At 40.2% G+C, this 15,921-nt stretch overlaps 1 protein-coding gene across 1 annotated transcript; it reads right to left on the bottom strand.

Moving 5' to 3' along the window:
• Positions 1 to 576: 576 nt before the first annotated feature.
• XIAP (X-linked inhibitor of apoptosis) lies at positions 577 to 10,958 on the bottom strand (the record flags this gene model as incomplete). Its single annotated transcript, XM_084269089.1, has 6 exons — positions 577 to 904; positions 2,283 to 2,507; positions 3,844 to 3,877; positions 4,426 to 4,504; positions 6,310 to 6,409; positions 10,088 to 10,958. 6 exons carry the CDS (start codon positions 10,956 to 10,958, stop codon positions 711 to 713), a joined length of 1,503 nt encoding a protein of 500 aa, XP_084125215.1. The 3' UTR covers positions 577 to 710.
• Between the last annotated feature and the right edge of the window lie 4,963 nt (positions 10,959 to 15,921).

The following is a 15,921-nucleotide window of genomic DNA, read 5'->3' as shown; positions in this document are numbered from 1 at the left end:
AGAACTAAACATCCATTTTATGTACAGAGAAATTTGTGTGAAAAAACCAGCTAAAACCAGTTTACTGAAGCCAATTTAAACATCTAAACTGGAAAAAAAAAAGGGGGGGAGTGTTGGGGGTAGACAGGAAGTATGTATCAAAACAGAGCGACTTACAAAGCAGCAGCAAGCCCAAGGTGAAATCTTTCGGCAGCAGCTTTACGGGTATTCTCTGAATTATGTCACAACCAAAGTTCCAGTAGTAACGTTTTCAGTTTTACATAATGCTCTCAAAAAGCTAAAAATCTCAGATTATACATGTAGAGAACAATTACTAAAATTAATTTACTTATTTACAAATTTTATATATCGAGCCTGTCTCTATACAATTGTACCTGCACAAACTTCAGCGGTACAGAATCCTACCCTAGTGACGCAAAGGACCGATCACATAAATAAAGCTTCGCATTTCTTCAGCTTTCCCAAGCCAGGTCTATGAACTGAAGGTACAGGAGATATAGATAGATAGATAAATACATATATTTGCCTTTCAACACTGGTTTTTACATCTAAAAGATTCATTTAAGGAAATAAGTTTTGAAATGTTAAAATGTACGTAGGATTTGACAGCAGAAAAATCTAAGTACAGCTGTGTGATTACACCCTGGAATTAACTCCATTTTTTACATTCCAGGCAAGGAATGTTTGCATTTACAGTGCTGTGTGTGTCACTAATACATAAAAATTCCCTGTCTCTTCATAATGGTTGTACGACACAGAGGGCACTCATTAAGTCCTTCAGCACATTCCTTACAGGCAACTAGGTGACCACAGGGAATGAGGACGACTGATATGTCTTTAGCCATACAGATTTTACAAAGCTTTTCTTCCTGCAAGCGCCTTAACTTCTCCTCAGTACTGAGATCTAGGGAAAATAAGCACATAAAGAGAGTTAACATACTTAGTACTACTGAACATCTTTTTTTCTCTTCACACACCAGGAGAAAGGTTTTCTTCATATGACTTAAAGGTCACACTGTTAAAAAGGAAATAAATTAGAAGGCAGAGGAAACCAAGCTATAGTGTGTGCAATCCTCTTTACTCTATCCCCCCCTCACTTCCCCATCTCATTACAACTCCCAGGCCAATGCAAGCAGAGAATTCAGCTACTTCAATCTGCAAGGGCTTGAAATACCTATAGAATTTGGGATATGCATATTTCAATTAGGAACCATTCTTTTCACAGCCTACCCACTGACAGCTTTCCCAAACGCTGCGCACAAGGTGAAAGAAAGCCTTGTTGACACTGGTTAATTAATTTGGATTTTTCTTTTTTTTTCCCCTCAGTGTTTCCCCAATGAAAAGACTAAGGATATGATTTCTATTTCCTTCCCTGCCCCCCATTTTCTAAATGCTCATACTGCAAAAACTTGGAAATTTGTAACACAGGGTCAACTTTGCATTGTAGGTGAGCTCTTTGTTATTCCAGTGTGCCCCATTTGAAAACACAAACTTCAGAAGTGTTCCCCTGCCACCCAGGGACAGCTCTGCACAGCCAACCACAAAAATAATGTCCATCTTCACTGCAACTTCTTTTACCCTATGAAGTCCCTTAAAAGTTTTATTACATATACTGGGCTGGTAAGATCTCTGCCCACCATGCCACCAGATGGTCACTTCTCTCCCTGTGAATTCACCCATATGTTTGTCTTACAATCCAAGTTGCCTGAGTTAGAAACCCTGGGTTTGGTCTATCTGCAGAGCGTACCCAATGGCCACCTGAGAGCAACTTGCACATCCCATTATAGGTGGAACACAGATAACTGAAAAGAAAGCCCCTTTTTCTTCACAATCCTGAAAGAAAATGCAAAATTTTATACTAAAAATAAATGATCCCCTCACTGAGATTTTTCATTTTGAGTAAACTCAGTATTTGCCATGTTGCTGTGTCCATTTTGTTTTGCCAGAGTCCCCAAATCTACAGTTATTCTTGCTATTTTTGTTTCATGTCATCGTCACAATAAAGTTGGCTTTTTAGTTAGCTCATATAACCTCTCAGCAACACTAGTATCTCAATGTAATACACTTTTTGAGGTATTCATATACTTAATTTATATTTATAGATGCTGCTACACTCAAATATTTGACCACCCTCTTTGTTCAGCTTTTTGACGTCCAAAATCTCTTCCATGTTAACTTACAATGCTGTAACTTCACCTCAACATGGATCAGAGGGCAGAATGAACAGATAACAATAGCCAGATCTATTTCATAGGTTAAAGAGCGAGTGTGAAAGTACATACAGAGGTTTTGTAATCGAATAAGCGGATCTTGCTCAACTGGAATGTCATTTGGTTCTTCTTCCCTTGTGTTTTCTTTTCGAGCACTTAAGTCTGCTACCAGATCCTCAATAGATGTGTGAGTCTCTCCAGACATCTGCAATTTCTTTTCCATGGCCCTCCTGATCTCAGACAAACTGAAACCCATGTCCATGGCACTTTGTACCAAAGGATTCTGTAAGAGATTATCTAAAAGAAGAAATTAAAAACAAAGAAACAACAATTGTACCAGGATGGATCGCATTACTGGACAGCATTCACTGCAGCACTCTAAGACACCTTTGCAAACGTCTAGCCAAAGGAACCGTATTACTGATTTGAGTATTTTGCGACTTCTAAAAACTGTCAAAACACCCAAAATTGTAGATATGAGATGTCTGCCATCCTGGCTTTCCCAGACTCCCTTCACCTACTTAAAATATAGAAAACCTCCCAGACTGGCTAATCAAATTAACTACATCAACTTCTTAAATCAAATGTCTTAAATAATTATCATCACAAATTCTGAACTGAATTTAACTGAAATTAATCCACAATTCCAAGGCACAACAGATACATAATTATTTGTTAACATTAATTCCAACTCACTTCAGGGAAGAACAGGAAAAAAAAAAGTTGTACTTACGTTGAGAGAAACCAGTAAATAATTTGGATTTACAAAACCAAACCAGCACAATTAGCAAGTAAGCCTCTCCATGATAACACACAACAGTGCTTTGGGAAATATTCTCACCCTTCCTATTTTCAATGTATTTTTTAAAATAGCTTTGTTAGCAGTGCCTTATTTCCAATTCTTCCATTGCACATAAGTGACTAATTTCTTCTTTAGTTAACAAGATTATTCAGAGCAAAAGCTTTAACCTAATTTCCACTTTCATAGATGAGCAATGTGTGAGATATTTCTAAAACAGGCTTTGTGTAATCACTGTTACTAGCAACAGCTATCATTCCCTGTGCTGCAGCTGCTTGACTGTTTTCCTACTACCCCACTAACTGTTTTGTATTTGTGAAATTATGCTGCTTGCTATTTGTGAGAAACACTGCAGGAATGTGTGACCCTGGAACACATAACAAGCTATTTAAGCTCTCCCAGCTTCCCATTCCTTACCATTTAACAGACTGACTCTTCCTTCTTCATGAAAAGCAACAATGATTGCTTCATTTCAGTATTCTTTAGCATTAAACCCACAGCACTCCTAACTCAATACTTGATGCACACTCACTAGCTGTAAAGCTAAGACTGCGTCCTGTCTTTACTCTGGTCACGGTTTACAATCTTCACATTACAACGTGTCTCTAACCACGATGGGATTTCCCCGCAGAGAAATAAGACACATTGTGCTGTTCTTTAGAAGCAATGAAGCAGTGGGAAAGTATCATCCAACAATTTGCCTGTCATGCTTTATTTAAAGATGTAGCAGGGTTGTTTTTTTTAACTTAACCATTTCCTTCATTATACATGAAATTATGGATATTCCAAAATGAGGGAGTTGGTTGGGTTTGGGTTTATTTTTCAAGCAGATACCTTCAGGAAGTATTGTCCCTTCAGCAGCTTCTGTCTACAAGTGAAATATAAACAAAGTTACAATTCTGAAGAAGGTAGGAAGACACTTATAGAGTTACAAGACAGAAAACAGCTGTTTAACCTCAGTTATTTTATTGACTAAAACTGTTAAATCTGCTCTGAACAACTGTAGAAGGATCACTATTTTCTTAAGTCTTTCATACTGTTCTGAATTTTCACCTATCTTTGCTATAATAATAAGTCCATGATTCTTAAGTCTATCAAATAATCTATAACAACGTTGTGTTTACTTTTTTGTGACTGCATAGAAGTTTGCCAAAGCTCTACCAACAAGAAAAGAAAAATTATCTACTACACTTGAATAAGGAAACTGGAGGTTCCCTGGCTATGAGAACCACAACCCTTGTTCAGTACCAAACATACAACATAGACAGGGCTATGCCCTGCGATCCACAATCCAACTGAGAACTCAGAGATCTATAAATGACAGAACCACAACATACTTTGACGTCTCTATATGAAAATTACATTAAGATTGTTTTCTATTTTAACAAAATAATAACTGACAAAGACGATACTTACTGTTGAATCTCCACATCCATCCTTCAAGTGAACATTGTTTATAAATTCTATCCCCTTTTCCTTTCTCACAAATCCGCACCTACAAATGACAATAATTCAGTTATAATAAAACTGCATAAGCAGCAAACAAAAATTGAGTGTGGAACTTTGTCAAACTCCTTACATCATACTGAATGCTTGCTTTTGAAACCTCTAAATGTTTAGTTAACATCAGCACCATCATTTAAATATTTCTAAAAACACCATAATCATTTCAGCAGTACTTATCTTTTTCACAATTTTTGTTGAAACAGAAACCTAAGAGTTGTTGGCTGTGACAGCTGACAAGTTTATATAAGTAAAGACTCCAGTAAAACCCAAACAATATATGAAAATGTTGGTTCTTTTGGACTTTTGTAGTCAAAGAAAAGTAGTCCCTGGTCAGACTGGCACCTTATGTGCTTTCTTTCACTATTTTCCAACCAATTCTAGACACTGGGCAGAGCTCTTTCCTACCAGATTTAGGGAATGCTGTAACTTCTGGACAATAGCTCTCTAGCTTCAGCAGTTAACTGCACCTTCATGGTGTCCTGTCCATGGACACAGACAGCATGCTGAGACTGATACTCTGCCGCTTGTGTTGACAGGCAAACAAAAACTGTTAATGATCAGAGAAGAAGCCATCAATTCTGACATAATTTAAGCAAACCAAAACAAAATCAAACCCATATAAGGAGATGCAAAACGTACCAAAAAGAATCTGACTTAACCATTCACTGCACCAAGTCAAAAACCTGGAATGGCATCTCTTTCAAGGGGCCCTTCAAGCCATACTACTGAAAAGCCAATCAGCCAATGTGTAAACACTAACTTACAGCTTCCAGAGGGCCCTCCGCCACAGAGGAAAAATTTGGCAGGTAAAATCAGTGACTTCCGTGTGTGTTACCAACACTCTACAAGTAACTAAGTCTTTGTACTTGGACAGCTTTTATTCACCTGCAAGAAGCAACGAGTCATGCACTATCCTTCCTTGCCACAGAACACATTTTAGACAAAATTGGCAGTCTTTCTGAAAGCTACTTCTGGGACTGGAATCCTCAATCCTTTAAAGTTATGCAGAAATATGTTCTCAATTCCATAGTTCTGCAGCCTTGTTTGCACCATGACAGAATTTCAGTCATTTCAGTATCCTGACATAAGTTAGAAACTTTGGTGTGTGTGAAGCTACTAAAATGACAATTAGAATGCAGCACTTGGATAATGAGAAAAAACCCAATCACAATTCTGCTAGCCAAGCAGAATTAGTTACATCCAGATACAGAAATCTTTTCCCTTTAATAATTCCTACAAAAAAGCTGACATGCAAAAGTGTCTTAAATGTAAAATTATTCAAAAGGTGCAATTTCAGGGCAACCTTTCAGCCTCATCACCTCTGAGTTAGCTGTGCTCTCAGCCTCTTGAAATTCAGTGCTCCTTCCCACCCACGTTACAACTCCCTGCTTCCTCTCAAAGACAACGTTTGGTTAATGTCCTCTTTTGAGGCCTCCAATGTAGCACTGAAGCATATGTTCACCTTTATACATATAATAGCAGAACTACAGAAGGTAGAACAGATGGAACAACAAAATAAGGAGCCCATGCAAAAAATTCCGTAAAATCTCTTCTACTTATTGAAAAGAAAAAAAATACAAACCACAGAAGATAACTGATGTTCCTTTGATGCCTATATGACAAAAATGAAGAAGGGCAATGAAAACAAGACTTTATTTTTATAAATCTAAGCCATGTTAAGCCATAGACAATGATCTGAAACCTTTATTAGTAGTATGCTCTGCCATGAAAATGTAGTATATTCTAAATAAGACTCAGACATGTGACAAGAAACCAGTAAAAAAAATACCTTACCCAGGAAACCACTTGGCATGTTGATCCCATGGGTCTTCATTTTTCTTCCATTCTTGCAATCCTCCACCACAGTGGAAACACATAACATGATCACCATTACCTGAGGAAACAGATGTGAATAAAGTAACATACTTCTACCAGATATAACCATCTAAAAGGAACGTTAGGAAAAAAATATTTATTTTATTGATTAGCAGCTGTAACTAAAAAGAATTCCACTTCAAAAGAAGGAAATAATACAATTGGTTTTGAATGTTCAGGAGAGACCTGAGCTTAAAAACATCACATGAAAAATTCCTGAATTTTATTTTAGCAAGTAATTATACAGATAAAAAGCAAGAACTAAAAATAATCTATTATCAAATATCTCAATCCACTGGTACACGAGCCATGACACAGTCTACCACAAACCATTATGGATGTTGATGTGCCTTTTTGATCCTCCATTTCACCATTAAGATTAAGGGCCTCTATACAGGAGCAGCATAATCAACTGAGGAGATATCAGGAGAAATTTAATTCTCTCTGTCCTAGCACTATGCCCACTATAATCAAAGGCTGCGCCAGAAACTCCTTAGATATTGTGTCTATGGAAAAGAGAGGATGTTTGGATCATTTTTTCCTACAGTTAAATTTTTCTCAGGCCCCAGGGTTTTGTCAGAATTCATTTCAACAGCCATCAGGTCTGATAAGCTGGTGCCCATTTAGTGCATCTCCACAACACAGAATCACAGAATCACAGAATTATCAAGGTTGGAAAAGACCTAAAAGATCATCCAGTCCAACCATTCACCTATTACTACCAGCTCCCACTAAACCATGTCCCTCAATACAACATCCAGTCTTTCCTTGAACACCCCCAGGGTCGGTGACTCCACCACCTCCCTGGGCAGTGCATTCCAGCGCCTGACTACCCTTTCAGAGAAGTAGTGCTTCCTAATGTCCAGCCTGAACCTCCCCTGGCGCAGCTTGATACCATTCCCTCTAGTTCTGTCCCTGTCTACACAGGAGAAGAGGCCGACCCCCAGCTCACTACAACCCCCCTTAAGGAAGCTATAGAGAGCCATAAGGTCTCCTCTGAGCCTCCTCTTCTCCAGGCTGAACAATCCCAGCTCCCTCAGCCGCTCCTCGTAAGGCCTGTGTTCCAGACCCCTCACCAGCTTAGTAGCCCTCCTCTGAAGACGTTCCAGGGCCTCAATGTCTTTCCTGTAGTGAGGGGCCCAAAACTGAACACAGTACTCGAGATGCGGCCTCACAAGTGCTGAGTACAGGGGGACAACCACCTCCCTGTTCCTACTAGTAACACTATTTTTGATGCAAGCCAGGATGCCGTTGGCCTTCTTGGCCGCCCGCGCACACTGTCGGCTCATGTTCAGCCGTGCATCAATCAGTACCCCCAGGTCCATTTCCTCCACACAGTCCTCCAGCCACTCCACCCCAAGCCTATAGCGCTGCCTGGGGTTGTTGTGGCCAAAGTGCAGGACTCGGCATTTGCTCTTGTTGAACCTCATGCCATTGGCTTCAGCCCAGCTCTCCAGCCTGTCCAGATCCCTCTGTAGGGCCTCGCTACCCCCAGGCAGATCCACACTCCCGGCCAATTTAGTGTCATCTGCAAACTTACTGAGGGTGCACTCAATGCCCTCATCTAGGTCATCAATAAAGATATTGAAGAGGACAGGCCCCAGCGCCGACCCCTGGGGAACACCACTTGTGACCGGTCGCCAGCTGGATTTAACTCCATTTACCACCACTCTCTGAGCCCGGCTCTCCAGCCAGCTCCTTACCCAGCCGAGGGTGTACCCATCCAAGCCACGGGCTGCCAGCTTCTGCACAGCTCTCATTTGGGTGTGAGAAGCTAGGTACTTGTAGGAATCCAAAAATCAATCAATAAAAACAGTTCTACTGGGTAAAAATATTGCCCATACTCATCCATACAAAAATATAACAAAGGTTTTGTTTATGGCCACAAGTAAAACAAATGGAATCAGATTTTAAAGTTCTTCCTAGAGCAGCTAAGAGAGAAGCCAATTAAGATGAGAAAAGAAATTAGCCTGGATAATCCCCTTTTCTTTGTGACCTAACAATAGCAATACTTTGTACTCATACAGTATCTCAGTGATGAATTTCAAAGATCTTTAACAGCACTGTGCAATTCCTTTGAATTGGGAAACCCATGCACAAATGGGAGTCTTCGATATCCAAGTCATACCCTAGATGTAAAAGCTCTTCCATTGGAGCCCTGTCTCCATGATGCTTTGACAGTAGATAACAATGACATTTGCTGTAGTTTCAACTGTCCAAATGCTATGACAATGCAAACATGTTAAATAAACAACCTGGACTGTCTTGTTCACAGGCTTCTGTACAGGCCACAGGCCTGCTCCTTAGTTCTAAGGTAGGGATGTGGAGAACAGCACTTCATTTACTTCAGTCATTACCAATGTGAGGGGTGTATTATGAGGGTGTCTGGGGTTTGCATGGCAGGCTGGGTAGTGGGGAGGAGCTGCAGTGGTGGCTTCTGGGAGAAGCTGCTAGAAGTTTCCCCCCATGTCCAGCAGACCCAGTGCCAGATGGCTCCAAGACAGACCCACTGCTGGCCAAGGCTGAGTCCATTAGCAATGGTAGCACTGCCTCTGGGATTATGTATTTAATAAGGGGAAAAAAAAACCCCAACAAACCAACCAAACAACCAAACAAACCACTCTCCAAAAAACCAAACCAAACAAACCCAAAAAGCCACCTAGCAGCAGCTTTTTGCTGACAGAGAGAGGAGTGAGAAGATGTGAGAAACTTTGCAAACACCAAGGTTTAGAGAAGGTGGGCAGGAGATGCTCAGAGATTCCCCTGCAGCCTGTGGAGAAAATCATGCTGACACAGGCTGCCCCCTGCAGCCTGTGGAAGGCCCCACACCAGAGCAGGTGGGTGCCCACAGGAGGCTGTGACCCCGTGGGAAGCCCACGCTGGAGCAGCTCCTGGCAGGGCCTGCAGCCCAGGGAGAGAGGAGCCCAGGGCAGAGCAGGTTTGCTGGGGGGACTTGTGATACTGTGGGCAACCCACGCTGGAGCAGTTCATGAAGAACTGCAGCCCATGGGAAGGACTCACTGCAAAAGTTCACAGAGGACTGTCTGCCATGTGAGGGACCCCACGCTGGAGCAGGGGAAGAGTGTGAGGAGGAAAGAGCAGCAGAGACAATGTGTGATGAACTGACTGCAGTCCCCATTCCCTGTCCCCATGTGCTGCTCTGGGGGAGTACGTAGAGAATTCAGGAATAAAACTGAGCCTGAGAAGAAGGGAGGGGTAGGGGGAGGTGGTTTTATTTCTCATTTCTCATTATCTTATTCCTAGTTGAGTCTTTCCCCCTCCCTGACGGTAGCTGCTGAATGGTCTCTCCCCGCCCTTATCCGGAACCATGAGGCTTTTTAACATCTTCTCTCCCCCAGCCCAGCTGAGGAGGGCAGTGGTAGAGCAGCTTTGGTGGGCACCTGGCTTCCAGCCAGGGTAAACCCACCACAGAGGGTTTTAGCAGGCAAGGGAAACAACTTTGATGTTTTACTACTTAAAAAATGAGTTTGTGACCAAGTTTGTACTTTGCTATTAAAACCACCAAATAATATGATAATGTGTATCACTTTACACAAGAACTATGAAAAGCAGTTTACAGAGTAAAGAAATTATGGCAAGTTATTGATATTAGAATGGCAAAATGTTTACTTTTGTCTAAAGACACTTGTATAAAGTTTCTTTGCAAAAGACATTCAGCATAGTAAGTATGACTTACCTATGCTATAGAACCCAGCTTCAGCAAGTTGCTCCTTGTCAACAGGATATATCCAAGTGAAAAATGTTTGTAAACGTCTTCCATACTTTGCCATTGATGGATTCCTTGGATGCTGTGTGTCGTTCAGACCACTTCTCCCATGCTCATCTGGAATAGATTCACTTGGGACATTTCCAACATCCTGTCCCAGGACAAAAAGGCATTTGGGAAAATGCCTCCTGTGCTCTGACCAAGCTCTGTCACTGGGTTCCCACTTTTTCAGTTTTCCCCCACAACAAAAGCATGCCACTTGATCTTCAATGCCTGTGTAAAAGAATCCAGCATTAGCCAGTTCCTTTGGTGTCAACTGGCTGTTGAGTGGCCAATTATGAAAAGAATTTAATCTTGTCTCTTCACTGCACATAGCAGGGGTTTTAGGATACAAATTCTCTGACATATCCACAACCTGCCTAGTTCTCAAAAGGTAATCTGCCTCCACATCAGACAGGCCATCCAGAGCACATGGGAGAGCTGAATTGCTGGAACCATTTTCAGTTCTACGCCGGTAGTTCTGGGTGAGAGGATGTACGTTATTTTCCAGAAGAGTAGTTTCAGTAATAAATTTGCAATTAGGAGAAAGATTTTTGTGTCTCTCAACTGCAGAATCCCCAGGCGCCCATCCTTCAATAGTCCTATGGCAGCTGAAGCACTTCACTTTGTCACCTTCTCCAGTATAAACAAACCCAGCTCGTGCTAGTGCTGATGCCGAAACGGGACAGCCCAGTGGAAACTTGACAAAAGTTCCTAGTCGGTAGTGTTCCTGTGCCCAGTCCTGGTCATGGTCAGTGTCTGGAGTGGCACAAGTTTCTGAGTTACCTGGGGCATTACACATAATCTCTTCATAAGGAGGGGTCTCCTTTCAGATTTCCTAGATAAAGAATGAATGTTTTAATTTCAAAGTCAGAAGAATATATCGTATGCATATGAAAGCCTCTAAACTGGCTAAATTAAACTGGCCAAATTAAACTGGCCATCCTTTATGATCTAAGCCAAACCATACTTGCAAGATTTTACAACTCAGTTGTGAAACAACTATCTTAATTTTTCCCCAAACTAAGGCCATGACCACCATGCCCATTACAGATGGGTATCAACTGGTAAAACCATCATCAAAAAGAAAAAGGCACCTGTACTTGGGTTATATTGTAAAGACATCTCAGTTTTCCTCTTAGCAAAATACCTCATGAAATGAGCTATCAGATGCTTCACTGGGCATTTTACCAAAGTGCTGTGCTCTGCTTGCAAAATCTGACTGTCCAGCACTGGCATTCACATCCAACACACTGCTTCCTCTTCCCCACACCCTGCCCACACTGTACCCAAAGTTCCTGTGCCTCTGCCATCAACCCTGCTTTTCCTCTCTTCCCTCCCCACAGGAATGTCATTCTCCTTACCACCTGTCCCAGATTCCTATTCCTGCCTACACTTTTCCAGAGTGAGCACTGATTGGCCTGTGCCTTCCTGTGCCTGAAGGCTGCTAAGAGCACTCAGATGAGCCCCTTAGTTGATGAGGATGAAAAAAAGCTACCTGGTTCCCATGGGTCCTGTGCAAGAACCACAAACTGACAGTGTCATCACCTTCATCCCAAGACAGGTGAGGTCAGAGAACAGTAAAAAATTCACCTCTAGTCCTGACAAGTGCAGTGATAGTATTGACTTAGAAAGTCTTGGGTAAAACACAGGCTACTGCTGATAGACATTTCAAACTCACTCCTTCATTTAAAGTGGTAAATTCAATTATTATAAGGCTGTCCAAATGGACAAAACACTAACAATCCAACAATTAACAAGACGAAATGCACATAAGGAAAAACAGAGCAGGCATTTATTTGAACAGGTGTCCTCTTTCATTTTCTATATGAACTTTGAGACATACCCATTTCTAGCCCTCATCCTTATAAGGCAGGCAGTCAGACAAAAATTTAGCTTCCTCAACACCTGCATTCATAGTGATCATACATTCTGTAAGGTCAATGCGATGTTACAATTATAATAATTGCTTATATAATACCACATTTAGCTTCTACAGGAAGGACAAAACCTGTTTTGGGAGTTCAGAAGGGGGAGGGGAAAGTTAAAGTGACTATGCATTGCAGGATGGCTGCATCCTTTGCCAAGATGACAAAGACAGTTATTATATAAGCAGGTTGAGAAAACGTGACTTTAGAGAACCAGCATGCTTGCTTCATGGAATCACAGATACAAGACTGCTACTGAGCACCAGCTTTAATTCCCTCTGTAAGTCAGGTTGTGACTAATGTACTGACACTAGAAATTACATCGTGTTTTTTTGGTTTAGCTTAGCAAATTCAAAACCAGCTTCTGAATAAATTTTATTGACTGACCTACAAATCTGACCTATATGCTTGTTTTGACTTTGAAGCACAAAAAAAAAAAGCCTAATCTTTAATGACATGTAGTAGTATGAAAGCTGTCACAATGCATGTATTTATATATATATGTATATTGAAAACAATCAATTTTTATTAAAAAAAGTGTAAAAGTTCATGTTTCCTCTTAAAAATCTCATTTCAAATGTTCAGGACTGCTTCTGTACAGATCTCAAATGACCTTATGGGCCTATCATCCTTACTGCTACACTATATTTATAGCAATGCATTTTGAGAGGAGTGGGTTTTGTGGCCCTCCCAGATTTATTCCTGACCCCCATATAATCAGGCCTGGGGAAGGCAGCAGAGACATGTCAGTATGCAGTAACAGGAGAGCAGATGTCTGTGAGAACACGACCTTGCAAGAAAATCCTTGAGATAAACTGCAAGAATGTTAACAACTGCCTTAAAAAGGAACGACGTGGCTGTGTAGTCTTAACCAATTATTAGCAATAGTGAGAGGCATGTAAGGGGGGTGAACAGAGCATCTAACCAACAGCAATGTAATGGAACTCGTGGACTGATATAGAAACCTATATAAGCTGTGTGTGTGTTCCAATAAACGAGCTCAGCATTTGATCACATTGGTCCGAGCTGAGTCTGCAAAACTTCAGCTCTGTGCATGTATTCATAAAATTATTTGTATTGCTCAAATACTGTTACCTGCATCCTAATTTTTGTACCTGCACACCTAAAACTTTCTACAAGCTGGCTAACAAAGCCTGCTTCACATCCTTCAGAGATTCCCTTTCAAAATGACCATTGAAAAAACAAAGCAAATGGATATGCTTTCAGTGTACGAACAGCAGGATGCCTTCATTTCTACTCTATCAAAATTAGTTCAGAAACTGTGGAAAAAAAAGTCATCCTAAAGTTCTACAAGCTTTCTTTTTTTTTTTGTTTATTTATACTTTAAAATCAGAACAGAGCTTCTACATCCCTCTTTGATCTGTTGCATACAAAATACCTGCAACAGAGGCAAAAACAAAATCAGAGACGATCCACTCAGCCATTCTCTGTAATTTGCCCTCCCTGTTCCTAGTGAAATCAAGAGTAAAGACACACCAAGGTTCAAGCCTGAGTAGTATCACAAATTTACTGGATATATAAAGATCACCCTTGGTTTGTGCTTTTTTTGTTCCTCATGCCATATGGGATGATCACATGCTACAGTGATGACTACGACACATGAAGTTAAAAAACAGTTAAGAAAATTATGTTGCCACTTCTCAAACTACCTATGTGGTGTTTTAAACACTTCACTGCTCCGTTATCAGAACTCATCTTAATATCTGCCATTCTAAGTAAGAAAAAAGTCTGATACAGCAGTATCACAGGCATAAAGAATAAATTGATACACACACACTCATAAAAACCACCTTCATTACAACATAAATGTTTGGCTTATGGTAAGCCATTTTTTTATATAAGCTAATGATGATGTTTTACAAAAGCAATCTGAACAGATACTGTATCTTCAGTAAGACCCGGATTCTCCAGTGCCCTCTGACAGGGATGATCTTGAAATCATACTTGTGTTGCATGAGCAAGCCTAGGGCTTACAGTACTTTTCTGAACTCTCACTAAAACTCTCCCCCTCTAACAACAGAAAAATTAAGAAACCTCATAACATTTTTTTTTAGTGAATAAGCTGAAAATTCTGAAAATATTTATTTAATGAAATTAGTAAACATCTGCTTTTCAGATAACCTCATTCCAAAGATCACATTTATTTTAAAGCAGACTTCATTTTCAAAGCACCTATAAATGTATAATGTTTAATTGTGTGTTTTCTCCTCCCAAAATAACTTCTCACCTTTAAAAATATGGGCTGCAGAACTCAAAATATTATGTAGGTGGTATGTCTCAATATATGACAGACTTTCCTAACAGAAATAACAGCACGAGTTTTAAACTACTACTGAAATCAGTTTGTACTAGTTCTACTCCACTCACTCCCTTGGTCCTCTTGGTGTTTCCTGGAAAGCTGTGTATGTGTTTTAATGACACTGACAAACTGAGAAGGAAACACTTGGGCAAAGGCACAAAGAGGGAAGAAAAGGGATCAAAGACTAAACTGAAATATTAGAAATCAAGATGGAGATGATAATTAATTCATATGTTATTTTTCAGCCCTAGTGGGTACTAAGTTTATTTTTGCTTAGCATTCAGACAGAACTACCTGAACTTCAGTATCTGTACCACCCTCAAGTGCAACGGAAATCACTGGAGAGTGCTTTTCAGCCTGATCTAACAGCAGTATCTGAAGCAGAAAAAACCAACAAACCTCTATGTAATGTACTGGAAGTTCTAGCAATTGGTGGAAAATGTAATTGGAAAAATGCATTAGGATAAAACTGAAAACCCCTATACATAATACATTCATGACTCAGAACATTGAGATTAGCAGCTTTATTCTTTCAAACATTTTTTTCAACGGTGCTATAAATGCTTCAATACTCCTGCTGTTAACAGAGTGATTAAAAAAAAATGCCCTCAATATGGCAATAATCAGAATATCTGCCACAGCTGGAAGCAAGCAATCCAGCTCAGTCCTCAGTCAAAACAACGCGAAAAGCACATAGCAGAAGAGCAGTAAGTCCTGGCAGAAGGTCCAATCACCACAGATCAATTTCAAATTACACCAACCACATTATTTAAACTTGACCTTTTGGAGCAGAAAGATTCCACCATCACTCTCAATGCAAAATCACGTCTAAACCCTGCAGTGACAGAAGCAGGACAAAGCTCTCCCAGGTATCCACTATCTGTTCCATCCACACTATGAAGTCCTTTCCTTACAACAGCCCCTCTAACAGGTCGTTTACATTTCGGTGTAACTTTATCTAAGCGAAAAAAAACCCACCCCAAACATAACCCAGACCTGCTGGGCAAACTCTCACATGTATCAGTACTGCCTTAGATACACTAATATCACTTTAAATGCAACATGACTTTTACTTATTGCTATTTCAAGTAACTGTTAAAAGCAACTTTTCAAAGTGTAACATAAGAATAGTAAGGCAATGCAGGTATTGTAACAGTTGCTTTTTTCCAACTAACTGGAGTAATGATTTAGAATGGTATCTTGCACTCAGACAAAAATTAACTGCAGAAGAAAAATAACTGAAGGAAAGTTCTTCAATGGTTTATGGCAAAGAAACAAATTCATAAAAAGCAGCCAATAAGAAGCATACACAAGACTACAATACACACCAGCAGCAAACCTGATTTCGGAGTCTACTTTATGCACAGATTTAATCACATAAATTATAAGTAGAGGGTCAAGAATTGTTAAGTTTATCTTCACCGATTTTTTTAAACTATTATTGAAGCATTAAATATCTTCTTATATGTGCAGTGAGCAAACAAAGCCTATTTTAGCCTGTAAGACTTCCCCAAGCT

Source organism: Gallinula chloropus, assembly GCF_964237585.1.
Source record: "Gallinula chloropus genome assembly, chromosome: 11".
Taxonomy (NCBI): Eukaryota; Metazoa; Chordata; class Aves; order Gruiformes; family Rallidae; genus Gallinula; species Gallinula chloropus.
Note: the sequence above shows the minus strand (reverse complement) of the source record. Positions and strands in the feature narration are given on the sequence as shown.